This window comes from Mobula hypostoma, chromosome 15 (genome assembly GCF_963921235.1).
Source record: "Mobula hypostoma chromosome 15, sMobHyp1.1, whole genome shotgun sequence".
NCBI lineage: Eukaryota > Metazoa > Chordata > Chondrichthyes > Myliobatiformes > Myliobatidae > Mobula > Mobula hypostoma.
In genome coordinates this window covers 71904335-71920919 of record NC_086111.1, presented here as the reverse complement: position 1 = coordinate 71920919, position 16585 = coordinate 71904335, and the positions used below count along the sequence as shown (strand labels likewise).

The 16585-nt window shown below is 41.0% G+C and overlaps 1 protein-coding gene across 1 annotated transcript in view; it reads right to left on the bottom strand.

Moving 5' to 3' along the window:
* The window catches only part of LOC134356961 (protein transport protein Sec61 subunit alpha-like 1), a 36466-nt gene that overhangs the window by 17156 nt on the left and 2725 nt on the right, over nucleotides 1-16585 (bottom strand). The window contains exons 2-6 of the mRNA XM_063068242.1: nucleotides 11977-12044; nucleotides 7865-7930; nucleotides 5743-5821; nucleotides 4058-4189; nucleotides 2434-2543 (exon numbers count right to left, since the gene is read on the bottom strand). Of these exons, the coding sequence (XP_062924312.1) occupies nucleotides 2434-2543; nucleotides 4058-4189; nucleotides 5743-5821; nucleotides 7865-7930; nucleotides 11977-12044 (455 nt within the window). The remainder of the gene's footprint in view (nucleotides 1-2433; nucleotides 2544-4057; nucleotides 4190-5742; nucleotides 5822-7864; nucleotides 7931-11976; nucleotides 12045-16585) is intronic.

Below are 16585 nucleotides of genomic sequence, written 5' to 3'. Positions count from 1 at the left end.
GAGTTACATAGAAACACAGAAAATAGGTGGAGTAGGCCATTCAGCCCTTCAAGCCTGCACCGCCATTTATTATGATCATGGCTGATCGTCCAACTCAGAACCCTGCACCAGCCTTCCCTCCGTACCCCCTGATCCCCGTAGCCACAAGGGCCATATCTAACTCCCTCTTAAATATAGCCAATGAACTGGCCTCAACTGTTTCCTGTGGCAGAGAATTCCACAGATTCACCACTCTCTGTGTGAAGAAGTTTTTCCTAATCTCGGTCCTAAAAGGCTTCCCCTTTATCCTCAAACTGTGACCCCTCGTTCTGGACTTCCCCAACATCGGGAACAATCTTCCTGCATCTAGCCTGTCCAATCCCTTTAGGATTTTATACGTTTCAATCAGATCCCCTCTCAATCTTCTAAATTCCAACGAGTACAAGCCTTGTTCATCCAGTCTTTCTTCATATGAAAGTCCTGCCATCCCAGGAATCAATCTGCTGAACCTTCTTTGTACTCCCTCTATGGCAAGGATGTCTTTCCTCAGATTAGGGGACCAAAACTGCACACAATACTCCAGGTGTGGTCTCACCAAGGCCTTATACAACTGCAGTAGTACCTCCCTGCTCCTGTACTCGAATCCTCTCACTATAAATGCCAGCATACCATTCGCCTTTTTCACCGCCTGCTGTACCTGCATGCCCACTTTCAATGACTGGTGTATAATGACACCCACGTCTCGTTACACCTCCCCTTTTCCTAATCGGCCACCATTCAGATAATAATCTGTTTTCCTATTTTTGTCACCAAAGTGGATAACTTCACATTTATCCACATTAAATTGCATCTGCCATGAATTTGCCCACTCACCCAACCTATCCAAGTCACCCTGCATCCTCTTAGCATCCTCCTCACAGCTAACACTGCCACCCAGCTTCGTGTCATCTGCAAACTTGGAGATGCTGCATTTAATTCCCTCATCCAAGTCATTAATATATATTGTAAACAACTGGGGTCCCAGCACTGAGCCTTGCGGTACCCCACTAGTCACTGCCTGCCATTCTGAAAAGGTCTCGTTTATTCCCACTCTTTGCTTCCTGTCTGCTAACCAATTCTCTATCCACATCAATACCTTACCCCCAATACCGTGTGCTTTAAGTTTGCACACTAATCTCCTGTGTGGGACCTTGTCAAAAGCCTTCTGAAAATCCAAATATACCACATCCACTGGTTCTCCCCTATCCACTCTACTAGTTACATCCTCAAAAAATTCTATGAGATTCGTCAGACATGATTTTCCTTTCACAAATCCATGCTGACTTTGTCCGATGATTTCACCGCTTTCCAAATGTGCTGTTATCATATCCTTGATAACTGACTCCAGCAGTTTCCCCACCACCGACGTTAGGCTAACCGGTCTATAATTCCCCGGTTTCTCTCTCCCTCCTTTTTTAAAAAGTGGGGTTACATTAGCCACCCTCCAATCCAAGTGTTTCCATGCTCCCAGCACCAACATAGCATGCCCATAACTTACTAATCTTAACCTGCAAATCTTTCGAAAGTGGGAGGAATCCAGAGCACATGGAGAGGACCCATGGGGTCGTGGGGAGAACATACAAAATACTTATAGACAGTGAAGGAAATTGAACCCCAATTGTGATCGCTGGCGCTATAAAGCATTACACTAACTACAGAATTCTTCCCTAAACTACATTTGGGAAAGTATGCAATATTATGGCACTCTTCTATGCCATCAGGGTGGTAAATCCAAATTTATGGCAATAACCACAGTAGCACAATGATTAGTGTGGGATTTCAGGACTTTGGTGTTTAATTCCAGCACCATCTGTAAGGAATCCCCGTGGAGTGTGTGACTTCCCTGGTGCTCTGGTTTCCTCTCACAGTCCAGACATACCGGGTAGGTTAAATGGTCATTGTAAATCGTCCTGTGGTTAGGTTAGGGTTAACTGGGTTTGTTGGGGTTGCTGGAGTGCCATAGCTCGAAGGGCCGGAGGGGCCTACTCCATGCTGTATCGCTAAATAAAATAACTAAATCATTTACACCTGGTTATCATAATTTCAGTATTCACTAAACAATTTTTTGAACATTGATATGCCACGAAAGGCTCAATGGCCAGGTCATTGCTCATACAGGGTATAAAAAAAAGACAAGTTGCATTCAGCCAACTACTAAAGTCAAACTACAAAGGGAATCTCAAAAATCAAGGTCAGAAAACTAAGCTTGAACTGGGCAAATTAAGGAATTTCTCTCCACAATTACTTAGTGGTCATGATAACTACCATGCCATAGCACAGAAAAAGCCCATCACCACTCACACTCAACTACTGCTGCATTAACTGCATTTACCAGCACCTGATCTGCAGCCTTCTGTGCCGTGATTCAAGTGCGTGTCTGAATATTTAAACGTGTGAGTGTACCTAACACCTTACCTGAATAATGATCAAGAGACAGATGCCAGCTCCCATTTCTGACGGATCTCCATACATCCCAGTCATGACGTATACAATTGCTTGTCCGATAGTGATGATCATACCGAAAACTGTGGGGCAACATGCCACGATTGAGAAACAAACCAAAGTACAGTGAAGGAATTACTTGTATATATTTAGCTAATGAAAATCTCAACCAATAGGATTCAATGTGATGCTGAACGGAAAGTTCTCCTCTGCATTCTATTATTGCTTTTCCAAATGCACCACTGTAATGAATTGATCTGCACGGACACATGCAAAACAAGTCTCTCTCTCTCCCCACAACCCCCCCAGCTCAATAGATGGGACAATAATAAATCAATTTACAAATTTACCAGCTTATCTTATGCAAGGAATCTAACTTGACGGAAGCAGAGAATTTACTAGACTAATAATTTGTAGATGTCAGTATTGCCAAATATCAAAAAATACAATTTGCTGGGATTGATAAAAGCTCAATTTTATTTGCATATACATTTACAAATATTAGGAATTTGCTGGGGTGTGTTAGTGTGCTATGCAACAAAAAAAGTTATAAAGAATCATATAAAATGTTAGAAGTACAGATATGGAATAAAATGTGCATAACTGCATAAATACTAGTGTGCATTTAAGTCAGTCACATGAGAGAATAGCGTCAGACCATTAAATGCTCAACGTTTGGTTCAATTTCTTGTTTCAGTCCCCAGAGACACGAGCGCAGTCAAAACATTTTCTCCAGGGCCTTGCAGAGACTTGTTCAATAGGCTCATATTATGAAAAATGTCTTAGTGGGCTCGTTTCTACAGCCATTCTTCATCTTCTAACCTACAAGATGCACCTTTTGCAATGTTTACAACAACAAAGTGACAGGCCAGCAGCTGAGTCGCCATGTGTAAATATTCCTTTAGAATGAAAATTTCCCTCCAATTTTTGCTCCCATAGTCAGTTGGCAGCATGCAAGGGGAAGTTCGGGGAGGTAATTTGGAAGGAAGGGGCCGACGTCACAGCCTAAGTTGGGCGAGTCCATTCAACGCTCAGAAAATGCACTTCACGCTCATCAGCCTACCTTCCTCTCCTCCGTGCAATACAGCGCTCACCAATTATCAACGGCCTCCCCTATCTCATGTCAAAAACCAAATAAGCACGGTCCTACTGCGCACTGCCTTACTGTGCTGAGAGACCTGTAACGAGATTGCTAACGGGGCTGCTCGGTCAGTACCCACCACCGTGAGAGCTCGCATCGCACATTGCCGGAAGTTCAAAAAACAAGTAAAAAAAAAAATCACAATCTCTCACAGAACCCGAGATGAGAAACTCTGAATTAGTGGTTATAAAATTTATCAAGGAATCCAAAAGAAAATTAAAAGAGTGAGCATATATGTGAAACTCACTACCTCGGAGTTGTGTAACTTGCACAGGATGCGTTTGGGATGAAGCCACATAAAGAAACAGAAGATACATTCATACAGCAGACGAACAATACGGGAAGAACATGTAGCATGAATGCAGGTGCACACCACAGGCCAATGGCCACTTTTCCCCCCTACAACTGCAATAGAGCTGCAGGCAAATTTGTATCAAAATGCAACCTGATACTTACGTTTTTGTGCTCCATTAAACAGAGCTCGATCTTTGGGAGTGTCACCAACTTCAATTATCTTTGCACCTGCCAGAAGCTGCATGATGAGACCAGAGGTAACAATTGGTGAGATACCAAGCTCCATCAATGTGCCTAAGATTTAAAACAAAAGACATGGTTTTGTATTTTACTGCTGCTAGCAAACAGCAAAGTTCGTGTCTTAAGACAGTGATAATAAACCTCATTCTTATCTAGTTTGCAAAGTAACAAAGCAAAACATTATTACACCACAATTTCCACATCTGACTGGAGATAAAGATTAATAAAAAGATGATCTGCATCAAACAAAGTCACATAATTACAAGGCATAAGGCCATCCCTCAGCAAGCTTATCCTGTTAAGTTCCAAATGTCTGTGATGGGTTGCTTGGTCTGGTGTCATATTAGGTAAGGAACCTACATTCTGAAGTCTTTGCTTTACTAATGTTTTTAACCACAGAACCACAGAACTAAGCTTTGCTTCACAAGAAGAGTACACACAAAAGAACTACATGACACAGAAGATATCAGATCATGGTCACAACTGTCTGCTTCAGCAGTAACTGATTTGGGATAGTTTCTGAAAAGTGGGTAACATTCTCAGTGCTTTCAATCTCACCGCACACAAAGATCACTTGACTTTTATCTATTAACACACACTGCACACAGAATGGTTGTACCTTAGAAGGGTCTAATTATTCAGTGTAACGCGCTGTAAGGTTTCACTGCTAATGTAATGGCTTTTTTGTAATGTTCACTGCTGAAGTAACGGTTTCTCTGTAGCAGCAATGTTTGGGTTATCAAGAGTTTGTTGCCCTGTCTTGTGAATCTGGAAGCAGTTGATTTTGCAGGCTTTTGCCAGAGAGAGGGAGAGAGAGAGATGAAGAAAGAAGACGGGAATGGAGAGAATTGGTAGACCGCCGGACGGGGTGGACTCGGAGCAGGGGTCCGAAGGGCAACAATGATCGGAGGAGGTCGATGGGGATCGATCGGCCTATGAGTGAGCTCCAATTTTGTGCGCAGACTGTTTAATAAGACTTAGGCCTTTTAAAAAATATTTTGTTTCTCTACTTACTAACTATATAGTTAAAGTAAGAGTTATAAAGTTTAATCGTTTAATCACATATTATGTACTGTTTGTTATTTTGTGGTACTGATTTGTAACAAGGGACACATCTCGCAGCATCCACCCAAACCAGATTTCTTAAGTTTGGCCAGGCAAGAGTTTATCACCCACTTTATTAAGCCGCTGGGTGAAGCGAGTGTTACATCAGCAACATAGACATCAAGGCAGAGCAAGATAACAATACAGCAATAAGTTGCATAATTGAAAATTGTAAATAATTTGAAATTAAGATAAATTATATAATCTACAAAAAAATCCCTGAAGAGGTTAAATATTATGAGTGCCAGCTGTTTTCTCCTCAAAAGCTGGAGCGGAGCCCATGGGCATACTCAGCTCATTCTTGACTCGCAAGGCCAAAACATACATACCTGGGAGCAACAGAATGCTGATGGTTTTGCTCCAAACAACCGGGCTAATGAGTAAAGCTCCAGTCCAAAGGCAGGTCTAACACAATATGAAAGGGAGACAAGTCCTACTTGATAAACTGACAACTATTGCTCCCAACTGGGACATGGAACTCTATCTGAAATAAACTTGATTACCTCTGTTTGAAGCTAATATAACTCTCATCCAGTAGAAAGGATCTGCAGAATCTGAGGACATGATGCCAAACAGAGGAATCTACAGAGGTTTAAAAACAATTATAAACAATCGTTTTAATGAAACATTATCTAAAGATAACAAGTACACTGAAAGCAAAAATTACTGATACGAGGTGGCATAATTTTAAGGTGACTGGAGGAATGTACAAAAGGTATGTCAGGGGTAGCTTCTTTTTTTAAAACAGAGAAATATAGGTAGATATACCAGAGAGATATACCTGGTCATAGAGATAGATACATGAAGGACATTTATGACGCTCTTAGACTGGCACATCGTCCAAGAGGACCACAACCTGGTTGTAGAGTTTGGAGGCTTGTGTGCGTCAATGACACAGAGAGCTATGTTGGCTAGTCAGGAATGTTTTACCTCTTGGTAGGGTCACCCATGCCAAACAGGTCAAAGGGTACAGGCCAGACCAAGAGTGGTCCACCAGTCCTCCAGGTTCAGGGGTTCAACTCAGGGCTAACAACCCTGACCGGTCAAAAAATAATTTAGGACATTCATTGCTGCCTGAAACACCAGCTGAGTAACAGACATTTGACGATGATGAGATGGGCACATGGACCAACGAAAATGTAAGAGGAGAGGGTTAGATTAATCTTGGAGTCCATAAGAAGGTCGGTCAAAGAGCCTGTGCTCTACACAAGGGGTAAAAGGTCAGAAACAAAAAAAGAAATCACCGAGTAGAGGTTGCTTCAGTTAGCAGAAGTCAACATTCCCACATGTATCTACGCATGGTTTGTCATTCAAACAGACTCTTGTAATTTATCCCCCAAATGTTTGCAAGCAGTACTTTGCAATGTGAACTGAAACAGAAGTTTCACTGAGCTCACAGGCAGTGCCTAGGCTGATGCTGAGTTGTTCATCTGGTTGTAAACTTAAGTCAGTTCAATCATGGGGACCAGCCTCCCAGTATCCAGGACATCTTCAAGGAGTGATGCCTTGAAGGACCCCCATCAGCCAGGACAAGCCCTCTTCTCATTGCTACCACCAGGGAGGAGGTACAGGAGCCTGAAGCCACACACTCAATGATTCAGGAACAGCTTCTTCCCCTCTGCCATCAGATTTCTGAATTGACATTGAACCCGTGAACACTACCTCGCTATTTTTCTCTTGGTGCACTACTTATTTAACTTTTTTAAATACATTTATACTGCAATTTAGTTTTGATTATGTATTGCAAGTACTGCTACTGCATAACGACACATGCCAGTGATACTAAAGCCGATTCAGATTCTGTTTACGTTTTTTTCTACTTTAACCTTATGGTTTGGCCACAACTGAACAGCTGCTCCAAAGGGCATTTAACCGAAGGTCTGAGTCACATACAGGATAACCTGGCAATGCTGGCAGATTCCTTTCCCCAAAGACAGAGAATGAGGCAGACAACAGATTTTCAACTTGCCATGGATGGTCTCACCCCGACTGCGAAAGGTGGTGGTCTGGGCATGGGGCCAGCAACCCCATCACATAAAAACTGAGAACTACAGACCTCAACCCTAGGAGAGGAAGGATCTTTGCTTAGAATACATATGAAGTCATCTGGTGAAAGCAGAAGCTCCAGGGCTGATCAACCTTCGGACCTGGACAGAGAACTCTGACTAGCTTCTATTGGTAATGGGCTTAATAAGACAGATTCTCACAGTAATCTGGTGTTCTGATTATCCTTAGGACAAGATCTCTTTTCTAAGAGAACAATTTAATATTCACGGCTGCCATGCTGGAGTTTGACATGATTGGATGGTTAAACAAAGTTCTGGGTCTTGATTAGCCAGGGCACCAGAGGGTATGGGGTGAAGACAGGGGAGTGGGGATGACTGGAAGAATTGGATCAGCCCATGATTGAATGGCGGAGCAGACTCGATGGGCTGAATGGCCTACTTCTCCTCCTATATCTTAGTCGTCAGTCCTGAAACAACCACAATACCAGCACAGAACCCCTTTTACGAGAAATACATCTGAAGCAAGTAACTCAAATATGTTACTAAAGTTTGATTTTGTTTATTAGCCCAGATGCTTGACTACATGAAACAAGTAAAATATAGCTGTAAAGGTACTGACCTGGCAACAGACCAAGAAGATGAAGAGTGTAATGGCGGTCCATAATACTTTTTCTCTGAACTGAATCTGAAACAAAAACAATTAGAACATTGAAACATTTGTTCAATGCAAATGGAGAGCATTCGAACCGGCCGAGTCACCTTATGGTATGGGGGGTGGGGTTACTGCACAGGATCGAAATAAGCTGCAGGGAGTGGTAAGCTTAGTCAGCTCCATCATGGGCACTGCCTCCGAGTATTCAGGGCATCGCCAAGGAGTGATGCCTCAAAAATGCTGCATCCATCAGCTTGTTGCTACCATCAGGAAGGAGGTATAGAAACCTGTTCCAATTCAGTAACAACTTCTTCCTCTTTGCCATCCAATTTCTGAATGGACATTGAACCCATAAATATTACCTAACTACTTTTTAAATTTCTATTTTTTGCACTATTTAACTATTTAATATGTTTAATATGCAAGTATTGTACTGTTGCTATAAAAACAGTACAGCAAATTTCCTGACATATGTCAGTGATATTAAACCCGATTCTGATTGCAATGACAGGATATTATAAACAGGAAGAGCTCACTCCACATCAAAGAAGCTTGTGGGTGCTTTGTATCTTGTGTATTTGCCCCTTATGTAGTAAACGTTTGAATCTGAATACCCGTCTTTGTATGAGGTGTTTTCTATTTTCCTTTCCCAAATGGCCTGGCGCTGATACCTGCATTCTAGAAACTGCTGCCAGCAAGATGTTTCTCTCCACCCATCCCAACAATAGTTTCTCAAAAAGCTCATACTTTAATTAAATCACTCTTCAACATCCTATATGCACAGGAGTCTCAGTTATGCATCCATGTCGACAGGAAGGAGGGCTACAAAAACTTAAACGAAGATTTGAATGTTATTGCTAAGTCAAATCCAGAATATATTTCATGTCAGATGCGGCCAATTTTTTGCTGGCAGGATTAGAGAAGGAAAATGTTTACGATGAATTAGTGAGTCATCTAGAAAGTTATCAGAGAGAAGTAAAGAACCTCGTCACACTACCTAACATCCAATGCCAAAATTTGTATAAACGAGAAAGCCTGCAGATGCTAGAAATACAAAGCAACACACCTATGATCTTTCAGCTATCCTCCTTCCCCTCCCAAATTTTTTTTATTCTGGCGTGTTCCCTTTCCTTCTCAGTCCTGAAGAACAGTCTTGGCCCAAAATATTGAACAACTATAAATTTCCACAGATGCTGCCTGACCTGCTGAGTTACTCCAGCATTCTGTGCAAAACTTATAAAAGTTCAATGACATCATTTGTAATACAATACTAAAGTACCAGTACTCTCTACTCCCAAACCCCACCACAAAATTTCCGTTCTTAATCTTAAAAATCATACAACAGATCACACATATAACTCTACGTTGTTATAAACCAATATTCCACTTCCCCTTGAAGTAGGTCAGGACATTTCTCAAATCAAACCCATTTTGAATAAAGCACATTTATAAAGAGCGCTGGAAACATGGATCAACAGTATACTTGGACAAAGTCAACAGCGTTCATCTCATTTATCAGGAGGCCTCCTCAGGATGCTGGTAGCTACAAGCCCTTATACCTAGATTTGCTGTAACTGTTCAAGCACGAAAGCAAGTGTATGCAAGGTATGGTATCTAGCTGGTAATAATTTCCTTGTTCCTCAACCTAGCATATCTGAAATATCTCTTGTAGGCTGGTTTGTCATGTCTATACAAATATAATTTCCATTTCTTTGAAGTGTCCACAACACTAACTTAAGAATATTTCATCACCTGTGACTAAGCCTCAATCTCCAAGTGATAATAATTTAGCAATTAAGCATATCTCCAAAACACTCCGATAGCAAGAAACCTAAAAATAACACCCAGGCTTGAGAGAGAAATCCACTTCTGCTGCATCTTAATGTGTCACTGCAGAGAGCAAAGAACACATATCCAGTAATAAAATCTAGACTGAATCTTCCATTGTGTAATGGGAGTTATTTTAACAGAGTAGATATGCATTTGTAAACCAGATACATTACATAATGAACATGTACATTATATGGAACTCTGTATGTCCTCCCTGCAGAACGCGTGTGTTTTCTCTGGGTGCTCTGGTTTCCTCCCATAGTTCAAAGATGTACCGGGTAGGTTATTTGTTCATTGTAAATTGTCCTGTGAATAGGTTAGGGTTAAATTGGGGTCACGGGGTGGGGGGGGGTGTTGCCTGGCAGTACAGCTCTAAGGGTCTATTATGCACAGTATCTCTAACTAAATAAATACACTGAACAGGTAGATGCTGAGATTTTGCCAATGGAAGGGGTGGTTTGATTAAACAAAAATGTCCAGTGTCCAGTATTACTATTATTGTTCAATATTATGAAAAAGCATTAGCAGTCCTGAGGTGCATAAAGGTACAGATGGCACAGTAATGCAGTGGTTAGCACGATGCCTTACCGGTACTGGTGATCAGTAGATCGGGGTTCAATTACCACCACTGTTTGTACATTGGGAAGAAGTCTCTACATTCTCTCAGTAATTGTGTGGGCTTCCTCTGGGTGTTGTGGTTTCCTTCCATATCCCAAAGATGTACAGTTTAGGGTTAGCAAGCCGTGAGCATGCTATGTTGGTGGTGGAAGCATGACGACCCTGGCAGGCTGCTCCCAGCAATCCTCAGACAGTGTTGGTTGTGGACGCAAATTTAACTCTGTTAAATCTCTAGGGTCTGACCAAGTGTATCCGAGGGTGCTGTGGGAAGCGTGGGAAGCAAGGGAAGAAACTGCTGCTGCAGGTAGAGATTTGTTTTGCTATATTAGGCATAGTGACATTCTGGAAGACAATGATGCTGTGTCTTTATTCAAGGGCTGCAACAGGAAGCCAGGACATGACAGACCACCAAGCCCAAAATCAGTGGTGGGAAAGTTACTGGAGGAGATTCTGAGAGAAAGGATCTACTTGTATTTAAAAAAAAGCAAGAACTATGGAAGAATAGCTAGCATTGTCTGGCACGTGAGAAATCTTATGATCATAATATTTTGCAGAACCACCAAGAGGATCGATCAGGACAAGGCAGTAGATGTTGTCACAGACTTTAGCAAGACTTTCAACAAGGTCCAGCATTGTAGACTGGTCTGTGGGGGACAGTTCACATGGAATCCAGGGCAATTCAGCCAACTGGATACAGAACCAGCTTGTTGGAAGGAGTTGAGTTTGGGGGTGGGGAGTTTTCAGTCTTTTTCAATGCAAACAATGCACTTCCTTGTATGCATCCATGTACATGAGATAAATTAATCTGAATCTGGAGGCTGTGACCAGTTTGTCATAAATACTGACAGTTTAGATGACTAATGTAGGTGGTACAATTAGCAGGTTTGCAGATTATACCAAAAATAGTGAACAGTGAAGATTGCCTAAGATTAGAGTGAAGTCTACAACAAAAGGGCGCACACTTAACATGGGAGGGGAGGGATTTAAGGGGGAATCTAAACAAAATTTGCCACAGAGTGGTGGGCACATGGATCAAGCTACCAGGGACATGGTGGAGGTGGGTATAATGGTAACACTGACATTTGGACAGGAAAAGTCTAATGTAAACTGCTAATTTATTCAACCTTTCCCTATTACGCAGGCCTTCAAGTCCCAGCAACAAAAAGTTATCAAAGAACAGGTTTTCCAGCATCATCCTCAGAAGCATTTTGTGCAAGAGAATTAACAGACTTTTAAACCATTTATTATGATGAGTTACACCCTACCACTCAATGGGTTTAAGAGACCAATGTTTTAAGAATGAGACTGCAAGCATCTTTGAGAAAGCATTCAAAGAAGGGAGTCAACAGTTCAGGACATTGAAGATATGCAGTCTCAGTAATACTGTTACCTTGGTTTAATTCTTCAGTGAATCTCATGTGTTGCATTATTTAATTAGATCTTGTTAATTTTAATCAGTCAAATGACCTGCTCTACTTTTCTTTTTAGGACATTAATTGATGCTAGATTTATGGTGGCATTTCACTGGATTATGAATTTGGGATCTCAAGGCAGTATACAAATACACAGTGTTACCACTATACAGTATATGAAAAAAATCAGCAGATGGAAGGAATGGTTGATGAATTTACCTTTCTTTCTGGTTTCTGGATTTCCGGTAACACAGCACAGAACGGCTTGATAACTTCAAGGAATTTTACTGGGGGGAAAAGGCAGCAACATTAGCATCTCAAATGTGGAAAAACAGAAACAGGACTCAATACCCCCACCCCTGCCCCAAATGGCTGGGCTGGATAGAGAACCTTACTGGTGATCAACAGGTAACCCCATTTCATTTCACAAAAACTATGCTTCATCTATGTTTAATGGTTAATGCTTCCAAAATGAAACCTGAGTGCTGATCTTGCAAAGGTCAACTGGAACGAGGATCAGATCTTCATGGGGACTCATTAATATATCCACTTTTAGAAATGCTATTGATTGCCTATGGAGCTGGAGACAACAAAGCCATAAAAAAAAATCAAAAGACAGATACAGGATATCTAAATCAGCAAGTGCACCATCCTGAAGGGCCTTTGACTCAAAATGTTAACTTGTTTTTTCTTCCTATGGTGCTTGACTTGCTGAATTGTTCCAGCAAGTCCCCCCCCCACAGCATTAAAGACCATTCTACAAATCAAAAGCATATTCACACCATACAATATTCATGTTCTATTTACAGACTTTGACTTCATACCAGTAAAACTGCCCATTCCAATATAGCATGGAAAAGGACATCCGTTGCAGTTTTATACTATTACTTGACCTCAAGTAAAAAGCCAGATAAAGCACACAGAACATTCATATAACCCCAGCCAGCTCCACCATGGGCAATAGCCTCTCCACCATTGAGGACATCTTCAAAAGGTGATACCTCAAAAAGGCAGCATCTGTCTTTAAGGACGCCACCAAACAGGACACGCGCTCTTCTCATTACTAACAGTGAGGAGATACAGAAGCCTGAAGAGAGACACTCAACGTACTCACTAAATGTTAATCTTTAATATATAATCTTTATAATTTAGTGGGCACGTGGCCAAGGCATTGGACTAGCGACCTGAAGGTCGTGAGTTCGAGCCCCAGCCGGGGGAACGTGCTGTGTCCTTGAGCAAGGAACTTAACCACACATTGCTCTGCGATGACACTGGTGCCAAGCTGTATGATTCCTAATGCCCTTCCCTTGGACAACATCGGTGGCGTGGAGAGGGGAGACTTGCAGCATGGGCAACTGCCGGTCTTCCATACAACCTTGACCAGGCCTGCGCCCTGGAGAGTGAAGACTTTCCAGGTGCAGATCCATGGTCTCGCAAGACTAACGGATGCCTTTTTATAATTTACAATATTCATGTTTTCCACTGTACAGCTGCCACAAAATAACAAATTTCACAACAACTGTCAGTGATAACAAAATTGATTCTTATTCAAATTGAGTACACAAATATTCATTTCCTAGAAATTCCTGATATTTGAGTGTATCTTAAGCCAAGTAAGACGTTTTGGTAATATTATTCAGCTGTAAGAAAAGGCTCGGAACCCTGGCCTGATCTGGCTACTCTAACGGCCAAAGCTGAAGCTAAACACAGCCAGCAGCAAAGAGAGAGAACAGAACAATGAGTAACTTGAGGGCTCAAATGACTTTATCCACTCAGGAGATCCAACATAAATAGCCCAGAACTAAATTTGTAATAAACAGATGAAGACTGGCAAACACGTATATATGGAAAAGACCAGAATCAGAATCAGGTTTATTATCACCGGCATGTGATCTGAAATTTGTTAACTTAGTTATAACAAACTGAAGATAAAAATACTGAGAACAGAGGTCACAAAGAGTCCTTGAAAGTGAGTCTGTAGATCATAGATCAGGTTAGAGTAACACTGAATGAAGATATCCATATCGGTCCAGGAGTCTGATGTTTGTAGGGTAATAACTGTTCCTGGTTCAATGCTATACATTTACACTGGACCCTTCTCTGCCCCTTATAACACACTCGTATAGATCAACATCTGGTATGGAGGGGCCACTGCACAAGATCAAGATAAGCTGCAGAAAGCTGTGAACTCAGCCAGTTCCATCATGGACTCTAGACTCCCCAGCATTCAGGACAACTTCAAGGAGAGAAGCCTCAAAAAGGCAGCATCCATTATTGAGGACCCCCATCACCCAGGACATGCCCTCTTCTCATTGCTACCATCAGGGAGGTACAGGAGCCTAAAGGCACACACTTGGCCATTCAGGAACAGCTTCTTCCCCTCCAACATCAGATTTCTAAATGGACATTGAGCTTATTTTTCTTTCTGTTATATTTAAAAAGTTAAACAAAATATATACTTACTGTAATTTCGTTTTTATTATGCATGTACTGCTACTGCGTAACAACAAATTTCACATTTGCCAGTGATATGAAACCTGATTCTGATACTAAAAGTTTTCAGTCCTGCATCCATGTCATAAAACAATTGCTTTATTAACATGGAAGGAAGAAACTTCAGTTTTTTTTACTGAGTCTGAGTTATTTTTACTTTTCCATGTAGTGATTAATATTTAAAGTTTAGCAAAATCCAGGAGCCTCAAAACTGTTAAAGTATTTACAGCACAGAAATCAACCATTTGCTGGTGTAAAAGAAGTATCAAATGAGTCACCCAACTAGTATTAGTAAACAAGCTTGTGCACTTCAGAAAAGCAGAGACTTGGGTACAATTTAATTTTTAGGATTAAAGTTTGTATTTCAGTAGACCAATTAATTCAATTAAATGCCTTGCAGACTGTATGAAGCCATGCTTATACCATTTTAATAGAGAACTATAGGACATTGATTCTTTAAAACCAAATTTGCTGTGTAATAAAAAGTGAGCAAATGAAGCCTACATCCTAAGAGAGGTGCCCATTATGGAAATCAGTGCCACTGTGATTTTCCAGACACCAAAGGCCCAAGGATTTTGGAAAGGATTTGTTTGTAGCACGAAAAGCAGTGCTGCACAAGGCATCAAAGACTGCCTCTTGGCTTTGCAGGTGAGTTTGAATTCAGATAGATTCAATGGGAAATCTGGCAACACTCAAGCTGTCCTCATAAGAATCTAGATAACAGAACAAGAAATCAAAAAACCTCCTCTTCAGGTTGGGGCAAGTACGCCACTGAAGTTTGGATTAAAGCATGCAGGTAAAACGTGAGGTATCAATCATTACTTTGTGTCCAGTAGCAAATCCTTTCAAAATTGCTGCTGTACCAAGACATTTGGATTTTTACGCTCCTGCGTCTACAGAACCTTTTGTGTTTGCAGTTTTACATGGCAGGAGATGTGCATTAAATCTTGTTGATACAACCTTTAATAGTGTTCAGCTACGTATGCCTCAGGACTTCATGTCACAGGTTAGATTCAGGAATAGAACAGGGACATTAAATGGCAATGCATGTCATAAAACAGTTGCATATGATAATAATTATATTGTGGGGTGCATCATGTTCTAATTTCATGTGTTGAGAGGAAGGCAAAGAAGAAGAAATTATATGGACACAAAGAACTAACAGATCTAAGTGTGCGAGATATCATTGACACTGTGTGGGATCGTTCGATGTGGAAAGCCACGATCGCCCAAGCATGTAACGCGCAAGGCACATGAAGAGGATTTATTTTTATTCTGTGTCTTCTATATTATGCATTGCATTGCTGTTGCTAAGTTAACAAATTTCACAACACATGCCAGTAATAATAAACCTGATTTTGAAGTTAACTTTGTTGGTAATTAAAGATTGTATGTCTTAGTGCATATAAAAGCTCATCGCTCTCTGCATGGGAAAGAGATAAGGGCTGCCAGGAGATCACACTAGACAAGAGCTATAATTGTGTTTTCTTGTAGACATCTTTTTGAAATATTGGCAATTTCCCCCCTAGTTTCACTAGTTTTTGTCACCTGGAGGAGGGTGTATAGTGTTGAAAGACCCGAAACATACGGTGATTCCAGGAACATCACTGAAGATGTGTCCAGAGGTATCAGTAGATGTATGTTTGATTTTGATGCACCTAATAAATAATCTTGTAATAAAGTGCTAAGCAACTCCAGTCATTTTCCTTTGGTAAAATTAAAGGTCATAACCCACGTTTTTAAACACAGGAACCATAAATACAGATATTGTTACCAAGGGCACAAAAACGTGACCGTGTGCACACCAGTACAGTTGGAATCTAGACTACCAATGCGTCATGGTTGCAACCAATCTTTTTTAAAAATTAATAATCCAAATTATTTAAACTTGCCTGGCGAACATCATTGTGCTTCAGATGTACAAATGTTTATCTAATACACTACTACAGGTATGCAGAGAACAAAAGCAGGTTGATTTTACAGTTGAAATGGCTGCCTTCATCATTACATTGAAAATGTAACTACTTTAGAATTTTCACACGTGCAGTTTAACACAAATCTCAGCTGCTGCCAACGTTTTAGCATTTCTCTGCAGGAAGGAAGATTTCTGTGAAGTGCAAACACCCAAGGAAAGTCATTGAATTTATTTGGTATTTATAAATTACCCTTGATGTTACACTCCCCCCAAAAAATCATGTATGGTTACATAAGGTACAGGCTTTCAATGACAACTTCTCTAAATAAAAACATTGAACTTGGATGAAATGTTCTCCTTCTGAATTTGTGTCTGCAAGGTATCCCAGTTGCTAGATACCAGACATCTGATTTAAAAACA